General features: G+C 40.0%; 1 protein-coding gene across 1 annotated transcript in view; it reads right to left on the bottom strand.

The window, feature by feature from the left end:
• Positions 1–3,307: 3,307 nt before the first annotated feature.
• GPR176 (G protein-coupled receptor 176) overlaps positions 3,308–23,237 on the bottom strand; it is a 32,899-nt gene continuing 12,969 nt past the window's right edge. The window contains exons 2-3 of the mRNA XM_063117720.1: positions 8,689–8,941; positions 3,308–4,470 (exon numbers count right to left, since the gene is read on the bottom strand). Of these exons, the coding sequence (XP_062973790.1) occupies positions 3,360–4,470; positions 8,689–8,941 (1,364 nt within the window). The 3' untranslated portion in view covers positions 3,308–3,359. The remainder of the gene's footprint in view (positions 4,471–8,688; positions 8,942–23,237) is intronic.

Raw genomic sequence — 23,237 nt, 5'->3', positions numbered from 1 at the left:
AATAAATAAATAAATAAATGTTTAAAACTATTAACCAAAAACAATCCAGGACCTGATTAAAAACTCCTTATATGTTTTAACCTGGCACCAAAAAGAAAACAATGTTGGTTCCAGGCAGGCCTCATCGGGGAGTTCATTCCACAGTTGGGGGGCCACCACCAAGAAGGCCCTCTCCCTTGTTGCCATTAGACAATCAATATGGCTAATGGTCAAAGATTATGGGAGTTGTAGTCCAAAACATCTGGAGGGCACCAGGTTGCCTATTCCCACTCTAGAAAGATGCCTTTAGTTAGAAGACAGGTTAGAACACAATGGGGGTTGGACTGCAGTAGAAACTAGGATTTCAGGCAGTCCAATCCTAAATCCTTTTTAGTAACAACTGAATTAGGGATTCTAGATTTTTTATAGAATCATAGAATAGTAGAATTGGAAGGGGCCCACAAGGCCATCGAGTCCAACCCCCTGCTCAATGTAGGAATCCACCTTAAAGCATCCCTGACAGATGGTTGTCCAGCTGCCTCTTGAATGCCTCTAGTGTGGGAGAGCCCACAACTGGTCCCATTGTCGTACTGCTCTAACAGTCAGGAACTTTTTCCTGATGTCTAGCCAGAATCTGGCTTCCTGTAACTTGAACCCATTTTTTTGTGGCATCTGAAAATCCTTATGGGGAAAGAAAAGTTTCTCTTGGCTTGAGTTCTCAAACTTAATTCTCTCAAAGCAAATATATTAAATACCTCCCAAAATGAAGATTGTTGAGGCAAAAATAAGACTTGTCATATTCTGAAGTTGTGTACATTTTCTAGATAGAAAACTAGTGTAAAGCATACTTTGAAAAGGAGAGAAACGGTGACTTGACACTATAATAATAAACTATTTACACATTTTATTGCAAAAAAAATATCAGTAAGATGTAGAAATAACTCTTAGATCCCTTAGAATCTACAGAACCCTCTGAAACTTCAGAAATACTTAAGGAAGAACACCTGTGTCCCATAAGCTCTGCTTATGCTGGATTTTTTTCTTGCTTTAAACATTATTCTGTTCAGATATGTAAACCTGGCAAAGAGTTGTTTGTTCTCATGAAAAACACACTTTAAAAAGGGGGGGACTTCAATTAAGAAGCAGAGGTCCTGCCCAATGGCTCAACACGTCCAAAATATGTACTCTAAAGCAGGAGTGTGAAGGCTGAAAGAGTGATCCCAATGTTTTTCTTTTTGAGGAATGGCAGTGGTCACTTTTATGGAAAAGAAAGGGATTGCTTGCAAACTAACAGATGGAAGAGACAAAGAAGTTTCTAGACTGGTTTAGAGTGCAATAATGAATAAGCCACGTTCATGCTATACCAGAGGGAAGAAGGTGATCTACAGCAAGGTGTCTGAACACACTTAAGAAAGCTTGCTATTGTAACCAGCTTCGATTTGTGAAGTGTGTTATACTACGAAGGTTGATTACTGCATGAAATAGTCAAGAATGATTTACATGTATTACATATACACATACTATTTATAATATACTACACTTTCATGTGCTTTAGATCGGGGGTGAGGTGAGGAAGCTGAGGTGCTCCAGAAGTTGTTGGGCAATAACTCCCATGGCTATTGACCATCCTGGCTGGGGCTGATGGGAGTTAGAGTCCCAACAACATCTGGAGGGTAATAGTCTCTCCACTCCTGCTGTAGACATTCAACTAGCCTGTGTCCTGACAATGGCATTTAAATGCCTTTGTGCAAAGCCACAACACTGTCCAACTATGCATCTTTGAGGAGAAAAACTGTGTCACATCTTTTCTAAAATATATGTATTTTGGTTTTTAAAAGGGAAAAAGCACCTTATATGCCTTTTTCAATTTATATCTATTCTAAAGTCTTAAAAAATACTATTCAAGGTAAACAATTGTTCAAGGATTTTCCTCTGTATTTCTGTATTCTCTTTGCATAATTTGCATGCCAGTTTAAAAAGGAAAAAAAATCAACTTGTATCCATTCATTCATATAGTAGAAATCAGCAGTGATAGCATACCTTAGAAATGAACACCAAAATAATTCTCTGTGCAATATTTTAAATTTTAAAATCCTTCCCTTTCTTTCAGACAAACCAAGATAAGCTAAAGACAAATCAAACTATAACAAATCACAGATAATATAATCTGAGAGTGCAAATAATTTAAACCTGAAATTCTTTCATTTCTTTGCAAAAAACAAAATTGCATGGGTAGAGGGCTGTAAGCCATAGTGAAGAAGCATTTTATATATGTAATCCATGGAGTATGTGCACATGTGTTACACTCTAGAACCTACACTCAAATAGTGGCACTTGTTTTTAATGCACTGTGTACCAGACATAGCGACCACTACCTAAGTACCATTTCACCAAGGAAGTGACCATGCTACATTGGAGAGGCACATGTAATCTTCTGTATGAAGAATAACAGGAATCCTTCTAACACAGTGATTATTACATTTCAATTAAGGGTCATATATTCATACTTCGTTGGGGAAGCTATTCAAAATTTGCTATGCTCCTTTTCAAGTGGTTGTAAAAACAAAAAAACTGTTTACTGATGTCCTCTGTATTTTATCTCCGTTAGGTTGTTGCTGCTCTTCTGATCATTTTTCTAAAAACCTTCAGTACTAAACATCGATCCCACTAAATGTCAGTCCCTGGCTGGGAATATTTCATACGCAGTGTACCCAAGGTCAAGTGCATGTATTTAGAGCACATGCTTGCCTCAACAACAAGATTGCAGCTTAAAATACTTTAAAGGTATGAAAAGCAAGAAGAAAAATATTACTAAATTATAAAATATCATTCAAATGCCCAGTGTTTGTTTGTTCCTGGCCTATAAAAGACATCCCAGATTGACCAGTCAGGTAGAGTTCCTAAAAGATGTTCAGTGCTTTTTATGCAAGAGCAAAACATCTATTGAGATGCATGTTTATTGAATATCTTTCCTCACAGTTCCATAACTGTAGATTAGCTATCATAATCTCTCTCTCTCTCTCTCTCTCTCTCTCTCTCTCTCTCTCTGTGTGTGTGTGTACACATTGTACAGACTTGCTGTGCATGGCCATTCTTAAGGATCACAATGCAATAAGGAGGAAGCTATCTTTGGGGCAGAAAAGGCCCCAAAATACCTCTTTGGGAGTTAATCAACTTTAGCCTTGTATATAATAAAAAAATGAATTTAAAGAAATAAGAGATTAGATATTTGTATCGAAACCCATTCCTAAGGAACACTTATGAATTCATTTTGTTTTTACATAAATTGGCACAAAAAATAAGCCTTTAATAAATTTCATCCCAACAAAGATCCATAGGATCACCCATATGGCCCTGCCTTATCACAGAGAGTGCTTTTACTATGAATCCACCTTGGGGAAGATGCTGACTTTATTGTTCCTGCTAATTTTTCTTTCGGCTTTACCCTTGGGCTGCTTTGTCTGGATTAACTCCTCGGGAGTATTTCCCAATGGTGGCAGAAGTCGTTTCTTACTGTTCCGATTTTCTGACAGCCACTGTGGAGGCAGCTCGAAGGGTCCAAAGCCCAACTGCATGGAATACTTCTCATTGGCCAATTCTGCTTCTGTTGGCAGAGCGGGCGCCACTTGCGCTGCAGAATCTGCAACTGCATGAGGCATAGATCTCTGAACTAAAGCCTGTTCTACATCTAAGCTAGTTGTACGAATTTCCTTCTGCTGGTAACCACTGGAGCCAATGGATCTGGTTTCATTCTCTTCTTCATCCTCGGTGGGCTTGAAAATTTGCTGCTGCCCAATATGAAACATTTCCAGAAGCTGGCTACCAGAACGGACATGAGGCTCCAGGTTGGTGTCCACAGCACCTCCAGAGCTGACAATGTTCCTCCGACTATACCTTCGGTGTAACTGCACCATTGTCCCTACTAAACACTTCCGTACAGATTTGTTAACAGTCAGGAAGAGCAGGGGGTTGGCTAACAGTGATACCTTAGGCAGCCAGATGGCAGTGAGAAGCAAGTACTCAGAGGTGTCAGAAGCATTGAGTACAGTGCGGTAGATCACCAAAGTCATATAGGGGATACTGCAGAAAATAAAAATCATAACCATGGACAGCAGCATGGCATGAAGTTCAGATTCCCTCTGGGAGGCATAAGGAATAGAAATTGTATTTTGAGGGGTTCTTAAGGCAGCTATGATGACTTTTTTCTTCTGGCTGGCACTCAGTGCTCTGCGGATGAGGATCATAAAGAGAAACACCACAGCCACTGGCAGAATCACAGTGGTAATGTTGTAAATTATGACATATGCTAAATGGCCAATGGAGTAACTCCAAAGCTCAGTACAACTGGACATAGCATAAATATCTGACACGTTGGTCACAGCAAATACAGGAATGCTGGCCACCACTGCATGAGCCCAGATGTAGATCACCAGGTCTCGAGACTTTGCATCCGATATCTTCCTTTCTAGTGGGTATAAAACTGAATAGTACCTGCCAAAACAAAACAAGGAAGGAGGGAAAAGATCTGTAAGAGAGATATAAATGCAGTGTGTGATTTTTTCACTAGTGGATTTATTTAAATCTGGGTAATTCAAATCACTGATCAATATCACTTGATATAAAAATATCACCAAATCTTTAAACATACATAAATAAATTGCCTATGTTATTATTTAGATTCAACTAAGTCTTGAATTGAAAAGGCTAAATAGAGAACTCTAAGTGTCAAGTATGCAGTCCATCAATAAAAACAGCAAAACCTCTATTGATTGTTTTCTTCTTTTTTCCTTCCCATAGCAATAACATCACAGATCCTCCACTGAATTGGAGTTAGATTTCATCTTTCACAACTGTTGTTTTCTGTACTACAAAAATATACTCAGTAGGAGTGAGTGGTTAACCTAACTGATATTTATTTATTTAATCTTAATCTTATCTAATATGAAAGCCTGCTACTCCACAAGTTAGACATAGTTGTGTTTTAAAGAAAGTTTTCTGCTCTTTCCATAGCTTTGTGGTCTAGAATAAAACTAAAATTTACCAGTCTGTGGGACACAGTATTGAAATGAAGGATAAGCAAAGGTCATACTTTCCAAAGTCTAACGATTAAACTAATACTAGGGTACAGAAGGAAAAAAGGAGCTAATCGTATTTGTAGATTAATTTGTATATCTAACTATTTGCAGAGAAACAAAAGAATCGTAGATAAAACTGCATACTTATGTGAATAAAACACAAGCAAGCGACAACAGATAGTTTTGGTCTTAAAAGTGGATATCCTGGGTTTTCTTACTCCACCACAGAACCAGCCCTACCATTAGCTATAGTGAGGCAGCCACCTCAGGCAGAAGATGTTAGGAGGCAGGGAGCAGCAGCGCAGTGTTGGCAGACAGAGCTATGTGTACCACACAGTCTGACCTGCATCGCTTCAATGATCTTGCTGCTCTCAGCTGTGCTGCCGGTGTTGACATAAGATTCAGCTGCTTTAGTCAGCTTCTGTATGGGGATATCCAGGGTGGGAAAGCACTGGACATCAAGAAAAACTTCCTGTTAGAGCAGTACGACAATGGAACCAGTTACCTAGGGAGGTCGTGGGCTCTCCCACACTAGAGGCATTCAAGAGACAGCTGGACAACCATCTGTCAGGTATGTTTTAAGGTGGATTCCTGCATGGAGCAGGGGGTTGAACTCGATGGCCTTGTAGGCCCCTTCCAACTCTACTCTTCTGTCCCCACTCGGCCATGGAAACCCACTGGGTGACTTTGGGCCAGTCACAGACTCTCAGCCCAACCTACCTCACAGGGTTGTTGTGAGGACGCCGCCTTGGGTTCCTTGAAGGAAAAAAGGCGGAATATAAATGTAATAAATAAACAAATAAATAAATAAATAAATAAATAAATAAAATAAATACAAATTCTAGGATTCTATGACTATCTGGTCCTTCACCTCAGGCAAAAAAATGTTTTGGATGGGTCCTACTCAGCCATGAATCTCAAAGAACATCCGTCATGGAAGGAGGGAGCAAGCAGAGTTTCTCCCCAACCTCCTGCCCCTCAGCAAGTTTCCCTAATTAGGTACAACATTTCCAGAAATGGTTGTAATAGCTTCCACCCCCTCAGAAACATGTTAACTCCTATAGAAAAAGAACCTTGGGGAGAGCAATCTTATGGCCATAAGATAGGTTGGATTCCTGGATCTGAGCTCCCTGCCCCAACGCCCTTGCAGCCAGCACAGAGAGAATCGCACCAACTGCCTTTCCAAGCAGGCAAAAGAGACCTTGGAGAGGAGGGAAAGAGGGTGCTACTATGGGCAGGGGGGGGACTAGGGAGACTGTCTTATGAAGAATCACCCGGCCTACTCAGCCTTCTTCCCTCCCACTGCAGAGCCCCAGCTAGACAGGCTTTTTCACCCATCTGTCAAAAATGTGTGGGAAGGTGAAGATCAGCTTTGTGCTTCTCCTGCTCTGCATAGGATGCCCTGTCAGCCTCTGGGATCGTACGCTCTGGGATCGTCAGCCTCTGGGATCGTAGGCATTTGGACAGGAATGCACCTTGAAACATCTGGGTTTTTTGTAGGGTAAATGTAAAGAAACAGTAACATGGGTAAGCAGTTGTTTGAAATGTTTATTTAATTCATAGCCCATCTTTCTGCCAAAAATGGCACTCAAGACTTTTTTTTGCAGGGGGGGGGAATCAAAACACAAAGTTACAGTTAAAAATGAAAACTAGTTTATTTAAAGGGCAATCAGAGTTCATAGGGCATTTAAATATATATGAGAGAAAATATTTCTGATTAAAAAGATTAAAAGTAGAAAAATGCATGATTCCTTAAGCAAATGTCAATAATAATAATAATAATAATAATAATAATAATAATAATAATAATAATTCTTATCTGCCTCTTGATCGAGGTGGGGAACAACACTGACCTTAGAGTCTGAGTGACTCCCCTTCCTCAGAGGACAAGGCCATAGAATTGAAGAAAAGAGTCAGAGGGTGAGAGGGAAGCTCCTTTATTTGGCCGGCTCTCTCCTGAGGAGGTCGTATTGTTGCTAGGTCTCTGACTCTGTAGACTCCAGCCTGGAAGCTCTAGAGGGAACCACAGACTTCCCCACTCTGTAGGAGCCAGCGACTGTTAAACTGGCAAGGCACCTTTAGCTAAAGAGGTTTTTCCCACGGGCAGAGCCAGTGGAAGCTGGTGGCTCCAATTTTTGTGATGTTGTGAATCCATTTTGGGTTTCGGTCAGAACACTAGAGGAGCTATCCAAGGTGATGAACCTATTTTGAGGATAAGGTTCAACACCCTGGATAGCTCCTTTAGCGTTCAAGCTGGTTCTGACTGAAACCCAGAATGAATTCACATCCCCACTGAAATCAGAGCCACCAGCCTCCACTGGGCAGAACTAACTACCCAAACTGAGCGGCAGCACTGTTTAAGGTTCGGTCTGGGATTACGTGCTGCTGAAGTGACATTCAAAGCTTCCTCCATCTCAAGCTCCATTCAGAGCTGTCCTTCCTGAATGCAATGCAGTGTCATATTTCACCTTGCCAACTTGAACTACTTTGCTTTAGCAGAACTTGGACCTGTTCTCTCTGACCCTGTCTTGCTTGACTCTGGTTTGTGTCACCTGACTGAGTGTCATGACCCCACCTGCCTCTTTGGCCAGAACCTCTGCTCTACTGGGGTCATTACCTAAAGCAGAACAAAGTCTTTCCACACTGCCTGGTGATGTTGAGAAAGTTCAAGTGCTCCTTTGTTTCAAGGTCTTTTGAGGAGTTTCAGAATGGAATCAGCCATGTTACCTGGGCTGTGTCAACTCCAGGCAAGCTGTGTGCTTCACCTAGGTGTCACAAAAAAGGCTCACTGTAGTAGAGAGGGAACTGAACCAGCTAGGATGCACACACCCTGCCTTTTTACAGACAAAGCTCCACTATTAGCAAACATTGGGAATTTCCCTAGTGAAGGGGACCAATGAATAGCTAAGTTCTCAAAGAGGCACTGGAAGGAAAGGCTTGTGGAAAACCAATCAGGAAAAGGTAAGGCATGCCATGTCTACAGAACGGAACTCCTTCCCTGTAACAGTGTTAACATTTAAAATAGTGAAGGAGTTTCCTAAAGAGTAAGACAGATAGTCAGAATGTGACCTTTCTCTTGACAAAAGGTACAACCAGCTCCTTTGCTGGTTGTGGCGGGCAGGAACACAGAAAGAAATTAATACATAGCAATTAGGGGGCTCAAGAATTTGATTTTTGGCCTTAGAAATAAAGAGCTGGTCAGGTGAAGATGCCCAAACCTTTTTTTAAAAAATCCAGTATATGCAATTTCCCTCTTAGACAAGTCAGACTCTCTTAGTATAATTTATCTCACAGAATGGTTGCAAAGCTAAAACCTTGCTCTGAATGAAATAAGTAAGCAGATATTTAGAACTGAAGGTGGAGGGCAGCTGAACCCCCTTAACAACAACAACATATTGATTTCTTACCCGCCTCTCCCTCTGGATTGAAGCGGGAACAACATTAAATACAATATAATACATAAAACTAGTTAAAAGAGAACATAAGATCAATACAATATTAAAATAACAACCACAACATCTTAAAATTCATCTCGGTACAAGCCACTATTAAGGATCAATCTAAAACCTGTATGAAAAACCTTTCTAAATTTCAAAGGGTGAGAGACAATCTCTGAGTAACTTCAGTGTCTTACCTATCCAGAGCAATGGCAGGGAAGCTAAGGATCGTCACTGAGCAGAAGACTTTGTGCAAGAACTTGATGATCTTACAGAAGACCATGGTGTAGATCCACCAGCAGCAGTGTGGACTGGCACTGAGGACAATGTCAAAAGGCACACAGACTAAGCTGGCACAGAGTCCAGAGCAGGCCAAGTTCTTAATAAAACGGTTGGTTACTGACTTAAAAACTGACGTCCTGCACGTCGACCATAGTACCACAAAGTTTCCTGGATGAAGAGAAACAAAATCAAACCATGAAGATTAAGAAATACACAAATATATATGCAGGTGTGTATGAAATCATAATTCTTCAAATAAGACTATTTTTTATATTTTATTCACCACTGGGTTCTTCTCTAAAATTGTCGTTATCAAGTCTAGCCTCCTTATGTGGTCGATAATCCTATGCATGCTTACTCAGAAGTTCCACTGTATTTAATGGTGCTTACGTCCAGTAAATGTGCACAGGATTGCAGTGTAAGCCACAGTTTCAGTAAAAGCTGAATTCCAAAATATCCCAAACAAATTTTTATTACAATATACTTCTGACTGAAGAAATAGATGTCACTGCATGCAGTTTGATAGCAATTGCGCAATGTGTCTTATCCCACAAATTTCTATTTCATAGAATCATAGAATAGCAGAGTTGGAAGGGGCCATCGACAAGGCCATCGAGTCCAACCCCCTGCTCAATGCAGGAATCCACCCTAAAGCATCCCTGACAGATGCTTGTCCATCTGTCAGGGATGTCACATTTGGTTTGTGACAAAATATTTAGTGAAGTGATTTGGACCTGGTATCTGATGCATTAAAAAAATCTAAAACCTTACACAATTTTTGGCAGCTGACTTAGGGAAAATAAACTTTTTTTCTATTCAAGATTTACTCAGCTCTGTCCAAAATAAGGATGTCATTTACTTAATAAAATCACTCTTGCCTACAATTTTTACATGGAAATATTTCATCTTTTATAAAGAGCATTAATGATGGCTAGAATAGGATAATCATTCAATCATGTTAGAATGAATATGAAAGAAGGGTTGGAGATTTCTTTTAAAAATCCAGGCAATAAGAAAATACTGTGCAAGAAATTCCAATAATGTAGATTATTCTCATGTGCAGCGACAAGCCACAGTGACATCTTAAAAGTGACTGGTCCAGGAAAATGCTAGCTTTGGGCGGGGTTCTCACCTGCGTGTCTTCCTTCTCTGGACTTCATTGTTAAGCTAAAACCACTGAGCCATATCCTAAGGTACATCACTGAGATAAATGTTAGCGTTAAGGTTGGGGGATAGTGACTCAGGAAGTGTGCCCAGTGATCAGAGAACCTCAAATCCACAATTGCTATCAGTTGGGCATTGCCAGCATCTCTGCCTGTATTGGCAGTTAACGTTGATACAGTGGTGGCAGCAAATTTCAGTTCTGTGGCACTGATGCTATCATATTACAGAATCTTAAAATAAATGGTATTTGTTTTTCACAGTCCAGAAGGGCTTGGTATAAATTAGTCCAAAAGGCTTAGTGTCAATCTCAACAAAAACTGTGAAGAAAGCTATGGTTGAAAATCATATTTTTCCTTAGAGTCAGCTCACATAGCCATAAACTTTCTTTCATCCATGCAGCCATTTTTGTTTATCCTAAACATAATGTATGTGGTGAATTGACTGAGTGGATCAAACTTCATGCTCACCCAGAATGACCCACTGAAATGAATGGGAATTAAAATGCTTAACTTCGAACAAGCTCCTCCAATATAGTTTCCTTTTTTCCTTTTTTTCAAAAGTGTACAATTCTCACCCATTAAGATCAAGTTTTATTCTCTGTAGGAGCACAAACAACACAGGCTGCTACTCGCAGTTACCATAGCAACAATAATTTCATGAAGCTAAAACCATGTTCTTGATTAGATCACAGGCTTTGTGAGTCATCTATTTCTGTTTTATGCCTAACTCAGCAAATGAAAAATTCTGAAGCAATTTGACTTGATTTTTCCTGGAAAATGTCGAACTAATTGAACAAAACAAAAACTGTAAATCCTTTTATAAGCATATTGACTAGTATCCCTAAAATTACTTAGCTTCATTTCTTATATCAGGATTAGCTGAACTTCAAACATCTAGGCATATTTTACTTGCTATCTTAGCAGAAAGATATTCAAACCAGGGGAATATTCTCTGATTCCATGCTGTTTTGTAAGAAGACTATTATTATTATCTCTCTTTTCTCGCTTGTGGCAGTTTTTCTAGATGAACATGATGGGCTTTGCCAAGTCATGCTGTCTTTTACTGATTCAGGAATTTCCTGACCATTGAGCATGTTTTAAGTATGGCTGCTTTCTGGATGTTGGTGTAGATGTATTTTGATAGGCCCAGTTTCTGAAGGTTTTCTGTATAGTTTTTTAATGTGATGCCAGTGACTGATGTGACTAACAGGATAACTGTGATCTTGTCCTGTTGCCATAGTTCTTTAACTTCCATGGCCAGTGATGTATATATTGCTCTTTTTCTTCTTCCTTTTCTACAACATTTTTGTTATTAGGCATTGCTATGACAATGAGGTAAGTGTGGTTTTTCTCTTTTGTCTCTAACTGTTATGTCTAGTCAGTTGCAGGGCATTGTTTTGTCCATATTTATTTATTTATTTATTACATTTTTATACCGCCCAATAGCTGAAGCTCTCTGGATGGTTCACAAAAACAAAAAATTGTTCTATCCCAGGATATTTTATGATCTGCATTTTCCAAGATTGTTTCGGGTGAGTATGTATAGTATGGTGTAGATTGTTCAATGAACTTGAATTTGATGGCCAGTTGTTGGTAAATGATTTCTGCAGCTGCATTGTGTCTGTCCGTATATTCTATTCCTCCCAGAATTTTACATCCTCCTGTTACATGGTCTATTGTTTTTTGGAACTGATGACATTTCCTACATAAATCTGTTGTTACACTGTTATCTTTTATGATGATTTTTTGGTCGTTCTTGGTTGCTATGACTTGATCCTGTATGGCTATTAGGAAACCTTCTGTTTCAGGAAATAGCTTGTCCTATGATTGTTTATTTGTGGGTTCTGTATTGTGTTGTAGCATTGCCCATGTAGTACTTTTTGTGCCCATTTTTCTTTTTTCTCTGCAAGTGTGAATGGTCATGTTTGGTCTTTGTTTTGTAGTGCTAGGTTAAATAGGGTGTAATTTTAATCTGCTTTTACTATGGCTTTATCAATGGGGGTGTTTTTAGTGTGAAAGAATTCTCTGAGTGATTATATCTGTTTAGCATGAACTGTGTCAATAAGCTCCATCACACCAGCATTTTAACGCACTTTTGTCCTGCCTTCATCTCACCTCTTCCCCTCCATTTTCTGTGTTTTTCTGGGGCAGGAAGAGTGCAGCATTTTTCTCCACATGGGATAAAACCACCCTTCCATCCCCAACTATTGCCATCCTTGTGCTATGTCACAGAACATCCCTTCTTGGGGGCGTCTGCATTGTCTTGCTGACGAAAGAGGAGGGTGGGGACTGTTCTCTTCCAGTGCACCGAGTCGATCAACCAGACTTTCGCTACTCCAACCTGACTCTCATTGCTCTATCATCCATCTGTTTCAACTTCCCTCTTTTTTTTTGCCTGCTGTATGAGGCACCCAGCTGATGAAGTGCTAAATCGCTAAACTTTATACACCAAAACCATAGTGGGGGGAGGGGGGAAGGTGCCCACATCCATCAGAATGTCCATCAACCACAAGAACCAAAGAGCTGGATAGTGAAGAAAAAGGGGCTGGGTGGGTCAGCGATACCAGGAAGCACAAGGCGGCACACGTGAAAAGGTAAACAAGATGAAACAGCGCAACAATGCACACACATGAAAGTGACCAGTGCTTGACGCACTAATGAAACGGAGGTGGAAATCATGGATGCCTACCAGGAAAAAAAAGTAGGTGTGATGGAACTCAATCTCCAACAGACCTCTTCGTCCTCCTTTCCTTTGGATTGTTATTGTTTCGATGCATGAACTGGGATAGAGCATGCAGTGTTTCGTGAGTTCAGTGTGACTGAGTCGGTTTATTTCTTCAAGTTCAGTGTGTGACCAGTGTATGATTCCAAATGAGTATGTGAGGATAGGTCTTGCGTAGCTGTTGATGGATGATGATGATGATGATGATGATGATGATGATGATGATGATGATTTTGAAGATCCTGGGAACAGAGATGGAGCTTCTCTACAGTTTGAGAAAATCGCGCTACCTTACCATGGATTTCTGCATCCACTTTCCTTCTGTGATTATGATGGGCACCATTACATGGGCAGCAAGGTGATTTGAAATTGAATACTTCCTCTCTCTGCATGCGCCATTCACTTCTGTTCAGTTTAATGGGATAGCGCCACCTACTTGTGTAATTATAGTGCAATGCCGAGTTTACACACTGGAAGATCACACTATTTCCAGGATGAGCATCATCACAAGGGGGAAAATTGTGTTTCCTTACCTTTGCTTCTCCACCCCTGCTTCTGACCCTCATTACTTCCTCATTCTTCCCAAATGGGAAAGAGGAAGTAAACAAAGACCACGTGACCCATTCTGGGGCCATTTTTATCATGCGGTTTTCCTGCACACATTCCGTTTTTAAAAAGTCAGATTTTGGGGGGTCTATTTTGCAAAGGAAAAACAAACAGAAGGATTGGGAGGCGCGTGGGAGGCCAATATCATCTAAAGGACGCACGCACATCCATAAGTGGGCAGTAGTGAGCATGCAATAAAACACTTGTCTGATGAACTTCAATATCTCTGGTGTTTTTAAAGCCATGATTTCTAGGCACATGAGGGGCCCTAAATGCTGAGAAAGCCTGTGTGAATAGGTGTGTTTTGAAGAAGTGTTTAAAACTTGCCACCATTGTAGTTGGGATAGTTGTGACAAATCATTTGGCCAGTGCAGTTTCCTGTAATGTGCAAAGTTATTACTGAAGACATGGGAGACAGTGAAAATGTGCAACAGCCTTCCCAAACCTGGTTCCCTCTAGATGTTTTGGACATCAGCCTTAGCAAGGCCAGATATCAGGAATTCTGGGAGTTGTAGTCCAAAATATCTGGAGGCACCAGGTTGAGGAAGGCTGATGCACAGTATCACTCTATCAATAAATCAGAGAAGGGGAAACAATATCAAATCTGTGACTCAAGTGGCAAAGTTGTCTGAAATACTGGAAGTCATGATAAGAAAGCTGTTAGAATAAATATCTCTATGACATATCAGATTAAATTGGCTGCAAATAGAAATAGCGTTTGTACAGTCACAACATATATACTATTTACTTATTTAACTGAAAATCAATTTCTCAAAAAGGAACAGCATGGTTCTTTTTTTATTTTGACCAAAAACAGTGTGATATAGAGATTCCACTAAAATATCTTCTGCAGTATAATAAGAGATGGCCATCAAATATCAGTGATAATCCTACGATCCTTTCATTAAGAGCGTCATCCATCACACAGGGGGAAATCGTGTTTGTTTACTTCTCCGCCCGTGCATTTGTCGCTTCTCCGCCCGTGCATTTGTCCCTCATTACTTCCACTTTTCTTGCATGTGGCCCATTCAGGGGGGCGTTTTGATCCCGCTTCTTCTCCTGCACATAGCAGCCACTTCTGTCTTTAAAAATAATTTGGACTTACTGGGGTTGGGTTTTTTTGTTGCGTGAAGAAGGCTAGAAGGGGCGGGAGGCAGACGATGTTGTGACAGGGACCTGTGAAAATCCATGAGTGCCCAGTAATGAGCGTGCAATAAAATGCTTATTTAATAGAGCTCTTTGTGTATAGCTCTGTCCCTATAGTACCATTACGATTATTTAATGGATATATCAATGATATAGCACCAAAGAGGAGGAGGGTTTTCTCCGCTGTGGCACCCTGGCTGTGGAATGAGCTCCCCAGAGAAGTCCGCCTGGCGCCTACACTGTACTCTTTTCGTCGCCAGCTGAAGACCTTTTTATTTTCTCAGTACTTTAATACTTAATTTTAACTTAAATTTAAATTTTACAGTTCTAACTCTGTATTTTAATCTTATATCAATTTTGCTGCATGATTTTTGCTGTGCTTTTTATACTGTATTTTGTATTTGTGTTTTTAACCTGTTGGTTGTTTTATTATGGTTTTAATTTTTGTGAACTGCCCAGAGAGCTTTGGCTATAGGGCGGTATAAAAATGTAATAAATAAATAAAATAATAAACAGGAAATAGTGACTAATTTGATTATAGTGCTAAGAACAGAAGTGGTCTCCTAACGTAAAGAATGACATGGACCATTAATACATGATTGAATGAATAGTTTGAAGCTTTTGGTATATATTGTAAAATTGACTCATTTAGGCTGCAATCCTACACCCACTTACCTAAGAGTAAACTCCACTGAAGTCAATGGGGCTTACTTCTTAGTAGGCATGTATTGGATCGCACTTTGTTTTCAAGAAGGCAAGAACATAAAGAATTTGTCAAATTGGAATTCGTTACTTTTCAGAATGTGTATTTTTTAAAAAACATTCCAATTAATATTTAATATTATTGAAGGAAATCCATAGAACATGATGTTTGTTGCTCAAACTTATAAGTCTGTTTAATATTTGGCTATGAAAGCGAATTAAATATTCAAAATGAAGAGAAAAGCTAGAGCCTCTGTGTGGCAGCTGCTCCACACAGTTATCCATTTTGTGCCTGCAACTTTGTCATACAACTCAGAGCACAGTTTGTGATTTGTTTCCATGCTGCTGCCAGCCTCCACCACAAAGGTTTCTGATGGCAGCATGAAGGTGACACATGTAGTGGAGACCATTTTTGACAGTGACTTAAAATGGCTTGCTGTGTGGAACAGATGTAATGTAGCTACAGTTTCAAACAGCTTCCTTCCATGAAACAATTGTATCATCACAGAAGTGCACTGAGATTAGCAGACGCATGCAGGGTGCCTGGTTATCAACACAGACATTGCCTAGATCCTGTAGAACAGCCTGTCCCGAACTGGTACTCTTCAGATGTATTGCAGTACAACTCCCATAATCCCTCAAACAGAATACTTGTGGCTAAGCCTGATGCAATGCAGAATTAGCCACAACTTGGAGTTCCCAGGGTACCTCAAGGCCATTAGCTGATACTTTCACTGTCTCCCCCCAAAATTATGTTTTATGTAGGTATTGCCACTCATTCATTTTGTCCAATATATTTTTCTGCCAAACAAATCATTGCAGAACATTGCTTCAAAACTACATATTCAGTAGTATGTTGATGTTAGAACAAGACAAATACAAGTCAATTGTTTCTGCTTTTCCACTTGCTAAAGAGCAGTGAGTGTACAAGAAAAAATTATGATCATACACAGTGGTATTGGTTATTTGAGTTTAAATATTTTTCATTAACAATGAAGTGTAAACTTGGAAGCGCTCAGAAGCTGTGTTTACATGGCATGGTATTCACTTTAATTCAACTCACTGATATTTAAGTGCTTCCTGCTCTAATTGTGTCTTGTTTTAAAGCAAGTCTGCTGGAGTTTAGAAGGATGCTTTCTTTGAATTGTTCTTCACAAAGAGCAATATGTTTGTTGTGACTGTCTTGTTACATTTCAAAGAATGCTACTACAATAGTTAATTAAATAAAAGGATACAGGCTTTACTATACATGTCTTTGCTTGACAGTTGACTAATATGCTGGAAGTAGAATTGGGATTTTTTTTGTTAATGTTCCACAAGCCGATAATTTGTTGCCTATAGATGTTAGAAGATGTCTCATGAAAGTACCATGATGACTTAGTACCTATTGCTTCTCCTCCATTCCACCTCCTATCTGCTCATTTTAGGTTCAGGTTTATCTGCATTACCTGGTGCTGTTTCTGAACAGCACCAGGATTAAAAGATTTCTATACCACCTTTCAGCAGAACTTCCAGGAGAGGTTACAAAACAAGTTAAAATACAAGTAAAACATAAACATATTTAAAATGCATTAGTACATTTAAAAGACTCGTAAAATAAAAACGTCTTTTTCTGGAGCTGGAAAGATAACAATGTTGGCTCCAGGTTGGCATCTCTGTGGAGGGAATCCTACAAACAGTGTGCTACTATTTGTACAATTACATACAACTGTAATTATATTGGGTAACGCCCCAAATAGAGACAGTTATACAAAGCAATTTTTACAATTTCTATTCAACTGGTGCCCTCTTCAGTTTCTTAAGCTTAGCAGTACCAAATTAAATGGACCATTACTCTGACTCAGTTGGAGCAGGTCCGCTGGCCCTTATGTAACCAAAATGTACCACCAACACCCCACATACACTTTTTAAAAGGGATTTCCTTGTCAGAATATTTCTTCCCATTCTCTATGATGAAATCCACAAGTTTTCTCGCCTTTCTTTGTTGTCTCTCCATGAAATAGTCTACAGGACTTAACTTTTGCACATTTCCTCTCACTAATGGCAAATGTTACAACGGAGCGTTGCCAATTTAAACTGTTTCGATATTTTCCCAGCACACGTGTACCATTTCAATGCCCGCATTCCATTTTGCTTATTAAAACTGATGATAAAAGCAACACAGAGATCTCATCCACCTACAGAACTGCCAGTGCTCCTAGTTATTTCACATTAAAAAACACAGCACTCACAAAAGCAACATGCAGGTAATTCAATTAATAGAATCTGTTGGCTCAGACTATATACCAAGCTAAAATCTATTCCAGGGAAATGTTTGTTTATTTTTCTCCCTTTCCGTCTTTATTTTGTTATCTTGTTAAAGATGAAGAGATACCTTCCATCTAGTTCATGTTGCTAGGAAACAGAACATCATGTTGGAGAACAAACGCCAACAAAAGAATCAAATCATTCTCCTCCCCACACCTACACACCTGCCCAAAGTTTGCATTGCTTCCCAGTATTTTTTCATCTAATCACAAACAAGAGCACAGAGATGAGAGCGTCATCACACAGGGAGAAATTGTGTTTGCTTACCATCGCTTCTCCGCCTGTGCATTTGTCCCTCATTGCTTCCTCTTTTGAAAGAGGAAGTAAACAACTTGCACGTGTCCCATTCAGTGGGCGGTTTTGATCCCGTTGCTTCTCCTGCACACAGCAGGAGAGAGTGGCAACTTCCGTCTTTAAAAATAAGTCGGACTTATTGGGGTATTTTTTTGTTGGCAGAAGAAGGCTAGAAAGGGCAGGAGGGGCACGGGAAGCAGACGACGACCTGAGAGAGACCCGTGAAAATCAGTGAGTGCCCAGTAACGAGCATGCAATAAAATGCTCAACTGATGGAGCTCTAATGCAGGCAGAGGCAATGGCCCCGATCCAGGGAGGAATGAACTGTGCATGGGTTTTCCATGTGTATCGCATGCACTGTACTGTACTCCACATAAACTAGTTCTTCATAGCAATTGTGATTCTGATCCAGGGATCCATTAACAGCAGTTGAGGCCCCAGTCATGGCAAGAGCAACTATTCCCGTAGATCTCGGAACTGGACCCCAGTGCAGCAGGTGTAATTACTTGCCACTCAAGTTTTGCTCTAATAGCAAAGCTATTAGCAGCCACAGATTGATGAACAGAAGCTACAAGCTAAAGACAGGTGTGATCACTCTGCTGCTAAGATCATCTTCTTGGCTCATCACTCTGATCAAGTTACTCCACTTCTGAAATCTCTTCATTGGCTTCCAATTCTCATCAGAATCCAATATAAGCTTCTCCTGTTGACTTTCTTGCCACAGTCTAGCTCTTTCCTATCTTTCTTCTCTCATTTCACATTATTGTCCCGCTCATGCACTTCGCTCATCAAATGCCATGTTTCTTACCCGCCCAAGGGTCTCTACTTCTCTTGCTCGGCTTCGTCCATTTTCTATCGCTGCCCCTTTTGCCTGGAATTCTCTTCCAGAGCATTTGCGGATTACAAATTCAATTATAGTTTTTAAAGCTCAATTGAAAACTTTTCTTTTCTGCAGCTTTTAGAACTTGAATTTGTTCTTACTTTCACACTGTTTGTTTTATTGTCCCTTGTGCCTATTTGGTGCATTCTCTTCCCTCTCTTGTTTTATTATGATTTTATTAGAAAGTAAGCCTATGTGGTAGGGTGTTGCTGTTTTATTCTTTAAGATGCACAGCACCATGTACATTGATGGTGCTATATAAATATTATTATTATTATTATTATTATTATTAATAATAATAATAATAAATAACAACAACTTCCAGAAATAATTTACTGGGTTCATTCATTCTATTCCACTATCTTTTATAACACTAGATTTACCTATGTTTCCCTCTATAAATTAAACACCTGAAAATAAAAGTCATGTAACAGGATTATTATTATTATTATTATTATTATTATTATTATTTTAAAAAACCTTGTTTATATCTGGGAAATTTCAAGATGGTTGAACTTCTGCGTATGCATCATAAGGAATTTAACATTCTTACAGAAGTTGGGTGAGTCCAGCATCAATGGGTGAAATTTATCATCCACCACCATTAGAATGGATACTGTGGGAAGAATAGATTCACCTCCCCACTGACCCCCCCGCCCCAAACCTGCTCCAGATGGTTCATTGGCCCTCCAGTACAGATTGGGGGTACTGGAGAAGAGAGAGAGGGGAGAAGAGAGAGAACGGAATTCCTGTTGTATGAATGGGCATCTGCTCACGCAATATTGGACATTATCCCATAAATCCAATATTGTGCTTTACTGTGTGTGTGTTTTAATAAATGCAGTGGTTTTAGATTTCGACACTAGGCAAAAGGAATAGCAGCAAAATCTTTAGCCTCTATAACCAGTAAGTTATAGTAGCTAAAATGCTGGGCTGGGAGTCTGGAAATCCAGGTTCTAGTCCCCATTCAGCCTTGGAAGTTCACTGGGTGAGTTTGGGCCAGTCACAGACTCTGAGACCAACCTATCTCACAGGGCTGTTGTTGGGAGGATAAAAATGGAGATGAGAAAGATTATGTACACTGCCTTGGATTCCTTGGATGAAAAAAAGTGGAATATAAATGCAATAAAATAATATGACCTGATAACAAACAAATCATCAAGGCTGAAAAGACTTGCTGAAGAAAGGGTAGGTAATTATCACAGCACCTTCTTGAAACTTTTTGAATTTTATGTATCTGTTTTATGAAGCTCATGTATCACAAGGTCAGCTGTGTGAAACTGGCAGGAGGGGGGGATACTCATGGACACCCACCATGTTTGAGAATTGGAAACCACAGGGAAAAATTGAGTTCATAAATCATTGCAAAGCCTAATCAGCTTGAACAGATTATATCATTGCTTATTAGTAGAGAAAATGGGAAAAGGGCAGTGAAGCAAAACAGATAACATAAACCTGTTGTCACTGAGGCTACTATGGACCAAGTAGAACAGATTTTAAGACTGAGGGCAGGAGTATTCATGAAGGTCACCATGGGGATGTAGCAAAAAAAAGAGGACTGCCCATGGCAAGTGGTCCTAATCCTGCTGTAAAGTTGGAAAGTATGTGACTGCCCCTTATTAAATCATGAGTCCCCATATTCCTCCCACCGACTCACCTCCAAGCAGTTCCTGGGAAATGGAGCTGGGTACTGGGGAACCCGGTCTTCACGTAATGGCTGAGACAGAGAATTACTCCCTACAGAGTGACCATTATGGCCGAACCCCTGTAGCAACTGTAACATGCTTTGGTGCCGCCGAAGCATGGATTCCACAGCCAGTGGACTTCTCAGATGAACAGCACTCGGCCTACAAACTGCAGACAAGAAATGCAACCTCTGGGAATTAGCTCCAAGAAATGAAAAAGGATCCCCTCATAGTCAGGGCTCTGGAACTCACTACCTCAAGATGTAATGATGGCCACCAATCTGGATAGCTTTAAAAGGGGGTTGGATAAATTCCTGGAGGCAAAGGCTATAAATGGCTACTAGCCCTGATGGTTGTGTGCTATCTCCGGTATTCGAGGCAGTAAGCCTGTGTGCACCAGTTGCTGGGGAATATGGGTGAGAGGGTGTTGTTGCACTATGTCCTGCTTATTCATTCTTGGCCAATGGAATTCCTGAAAATCCTAGATTTTATTTTAATAAATCATGTTTCTAACCCTTCTAGCTGGAAAGACATGCCTGAAAGTCTGCATCTTTAACATATTTACCTGTTAAAGCAAACTTTAGTCAACAAATAAGAGTGATATGAAACCATAGTTCAGTTCAGCAGATGTCTACCAATAAATGAGAGAGTTTGCAAATACCTCATAGCAAATGTCCACCAATGAACCATGTTTGCGCTAGTTTCAGAACACAGATTATTCATATTAACAAGTCACACCAACAATTGATTTTCTTCTAAATGATGCAGTTCATTATGGCAAAATGATACCTTCACCTTACAGTTTAGTTCCTAAATGGGAATAATAATGCCCTATATGACAGATTTCTTATGAGAATAAATGGGGGAATGAAATGTTATCTACCATTGGCCTCTAGCAAAGTCTGATTTCTGTGAAGGTAAAACAAATTAAATTAAATGTATTTGGGAGATCATAAGGGGCAATACTTCCAGACATAGTGAGATCAATCCATAATTTTTTACAGTTCTAAATGTTGCTCTCTGGATGCCCTATTTTCAGAAATCACACTTAGAGTAGAGTGCTATAATTTAAAACTCTCTATTGACTACTAAAATGCAGTATTCGTGACTGCTGCTTGTCATACACTGCCTCTGCAAGATCTTATGTAACACTTATAGGCTTCACTAAACATAATTTGCTGCCCACAGGATGTACAGAAAGAGAACAAAATGTCCTAAAGGTTAAAAGAAAACAGAAGGTCAGCATGCTATCCCTTGTGAAGTACTAGATTTAAAATAGTCAGGGGTATGAAATGGATCTGTGAAATTATGCTGGGGGAAGAAGGGCTAACCCTTTCCCCCATTCCCTTTTCCCATTCCAAATTCCTCCCCTTCCCAGCACCTTGCTGTTTGGCCTGCAAGGGAAAACATACAGGCACCATATAAAGTACTTGCATATTATCCTCAACATGACAAATAGAAGTGCTGGTATGTCTGTGTGTATGAACAATTCCAATCCAGAAAATAGGTTGGGGAGTATTAACCACTCCCGCAGCTCAGCCACCTGGGAATGGTTTGGGCGGCCTGTGAAATTTATTAATTTGTTAAATTTTTAAACCACTCAATTATACAAAAAGGATAAAATGATAACAATGTAAATACTGAAAGCCACCAAAAATTACAAACACATAAAACAGTCCATCGAGTTATAACTCCATCTAAAATGCTCTGGAAAATAAAAAAGGTCTTTGCCTGGCACTGAAAGGACAATGAAGAAGGTGAACTACTCTGGGGAGAATGGTCCACAATTGGGGTGCCACCTTCAAGAAGTTCCTCTCACTAGTAATTACCTGCTTCATAGAATCATAGTATAGTAGAATTGGAAGGGGCCTATAAGGCCATAAAGTCCAACCCCCTGCTCAATGCAGGAATCCATCCTAAAGCATCCCTGACAGATGGTTGTCCAGCTTCCTCTTGAATGCCTCTAGTATGGGAGAGCCCACAACTTCCCTAAGTAATTGGTTCCATCGTCGTACTGCTCTAACAGTCAGGAAGTTTTTCTGATATCTAGCCAGAATCTGGCTTCCTGTAATTTGAGCCCATGATTCCGTGTCCTGCACTCTGGGATGATCGCGAAGAGATCCTGGCCCTCCTCTATGTGACAACCTTTCAAGTATTTGAAGAGTGCTATCTTGGCAAGACCTACACTACTGCTTTAAAATGGTTTATAACAGTAGTGGCAACTATTGGGGCCCAGGACACACTCCATATACAGTTTTCAAAATGTTTTCAAAGTCTTATATCTTCTTGGTGTAGATCATGTCTCCCCTCAATTCTTCTCTTCTCCAGGCTAGGTGTTAGATGACAATGGCACCCACAGGAGGCTTTCCAGTGAGGGCTTTAATGTATGGGTAGGTACATATGCAGACAGGTGGTCTCCCAAGTACCTGGGTAGTAAAGGTCAAAAACAGCTTGGATTGGGCCTGGAAATAGACTGAGAGCTAGTGCTGTTGGCACAGCCATTATGCTTATGGCTACTTTTAATTTACAAAAAAACAATGGAAACCCCTAATCATGGCTTTCCTGTGTCACATCTAGTTTAATCCTAATATTTCCCACCCTACAAGAGAATCCATTTGAGAGAATTAATTAGGAATGTAGGTTGCTGCTTATGTCGATTCAAACCATGGATCCAATTTAGCTCAGTATTATTTATTTATTTATTTATTACATTTCTATACCGCCCAATAGCCGGAGCAGTACTGTCGACACAGACCGGCAACAGCTCTCCAGGGTTTGAGGCACGGCTTTTTCTTGCCCTACTTGCCCTGGAGAAGCAGAGGATATTAAGTATAAGAGCATAAGATAATTAAGAATAAGAGAAGTGAGTGAGCAGTTTCCTTTCTACCCACCACAAGCCAACCCTGGACTTTCATTATTGGTTTTATCCTAAGCTTAGCTTTGCTAGCAAATAAACTAG

This window comes from Elgaria multicarinata, chromosome 2 (genome assembly GCF_023053635.1).
Source record: "Elgaria multicarinata webbii isolate HBS135686 ecotype San Diego chromosome 2, rElgMul1.1.pri, whole genome shotgun sequence".
Lineage (NCBI taxonomy): Eukaryota > Metazoa > Chordata > Lepidosauria > Squamata > Anguidae > Elgaria > Elgaria multicarinata.
This window is presented reverse-complemented; position numbering and strand designations above follow the sequence as displayed.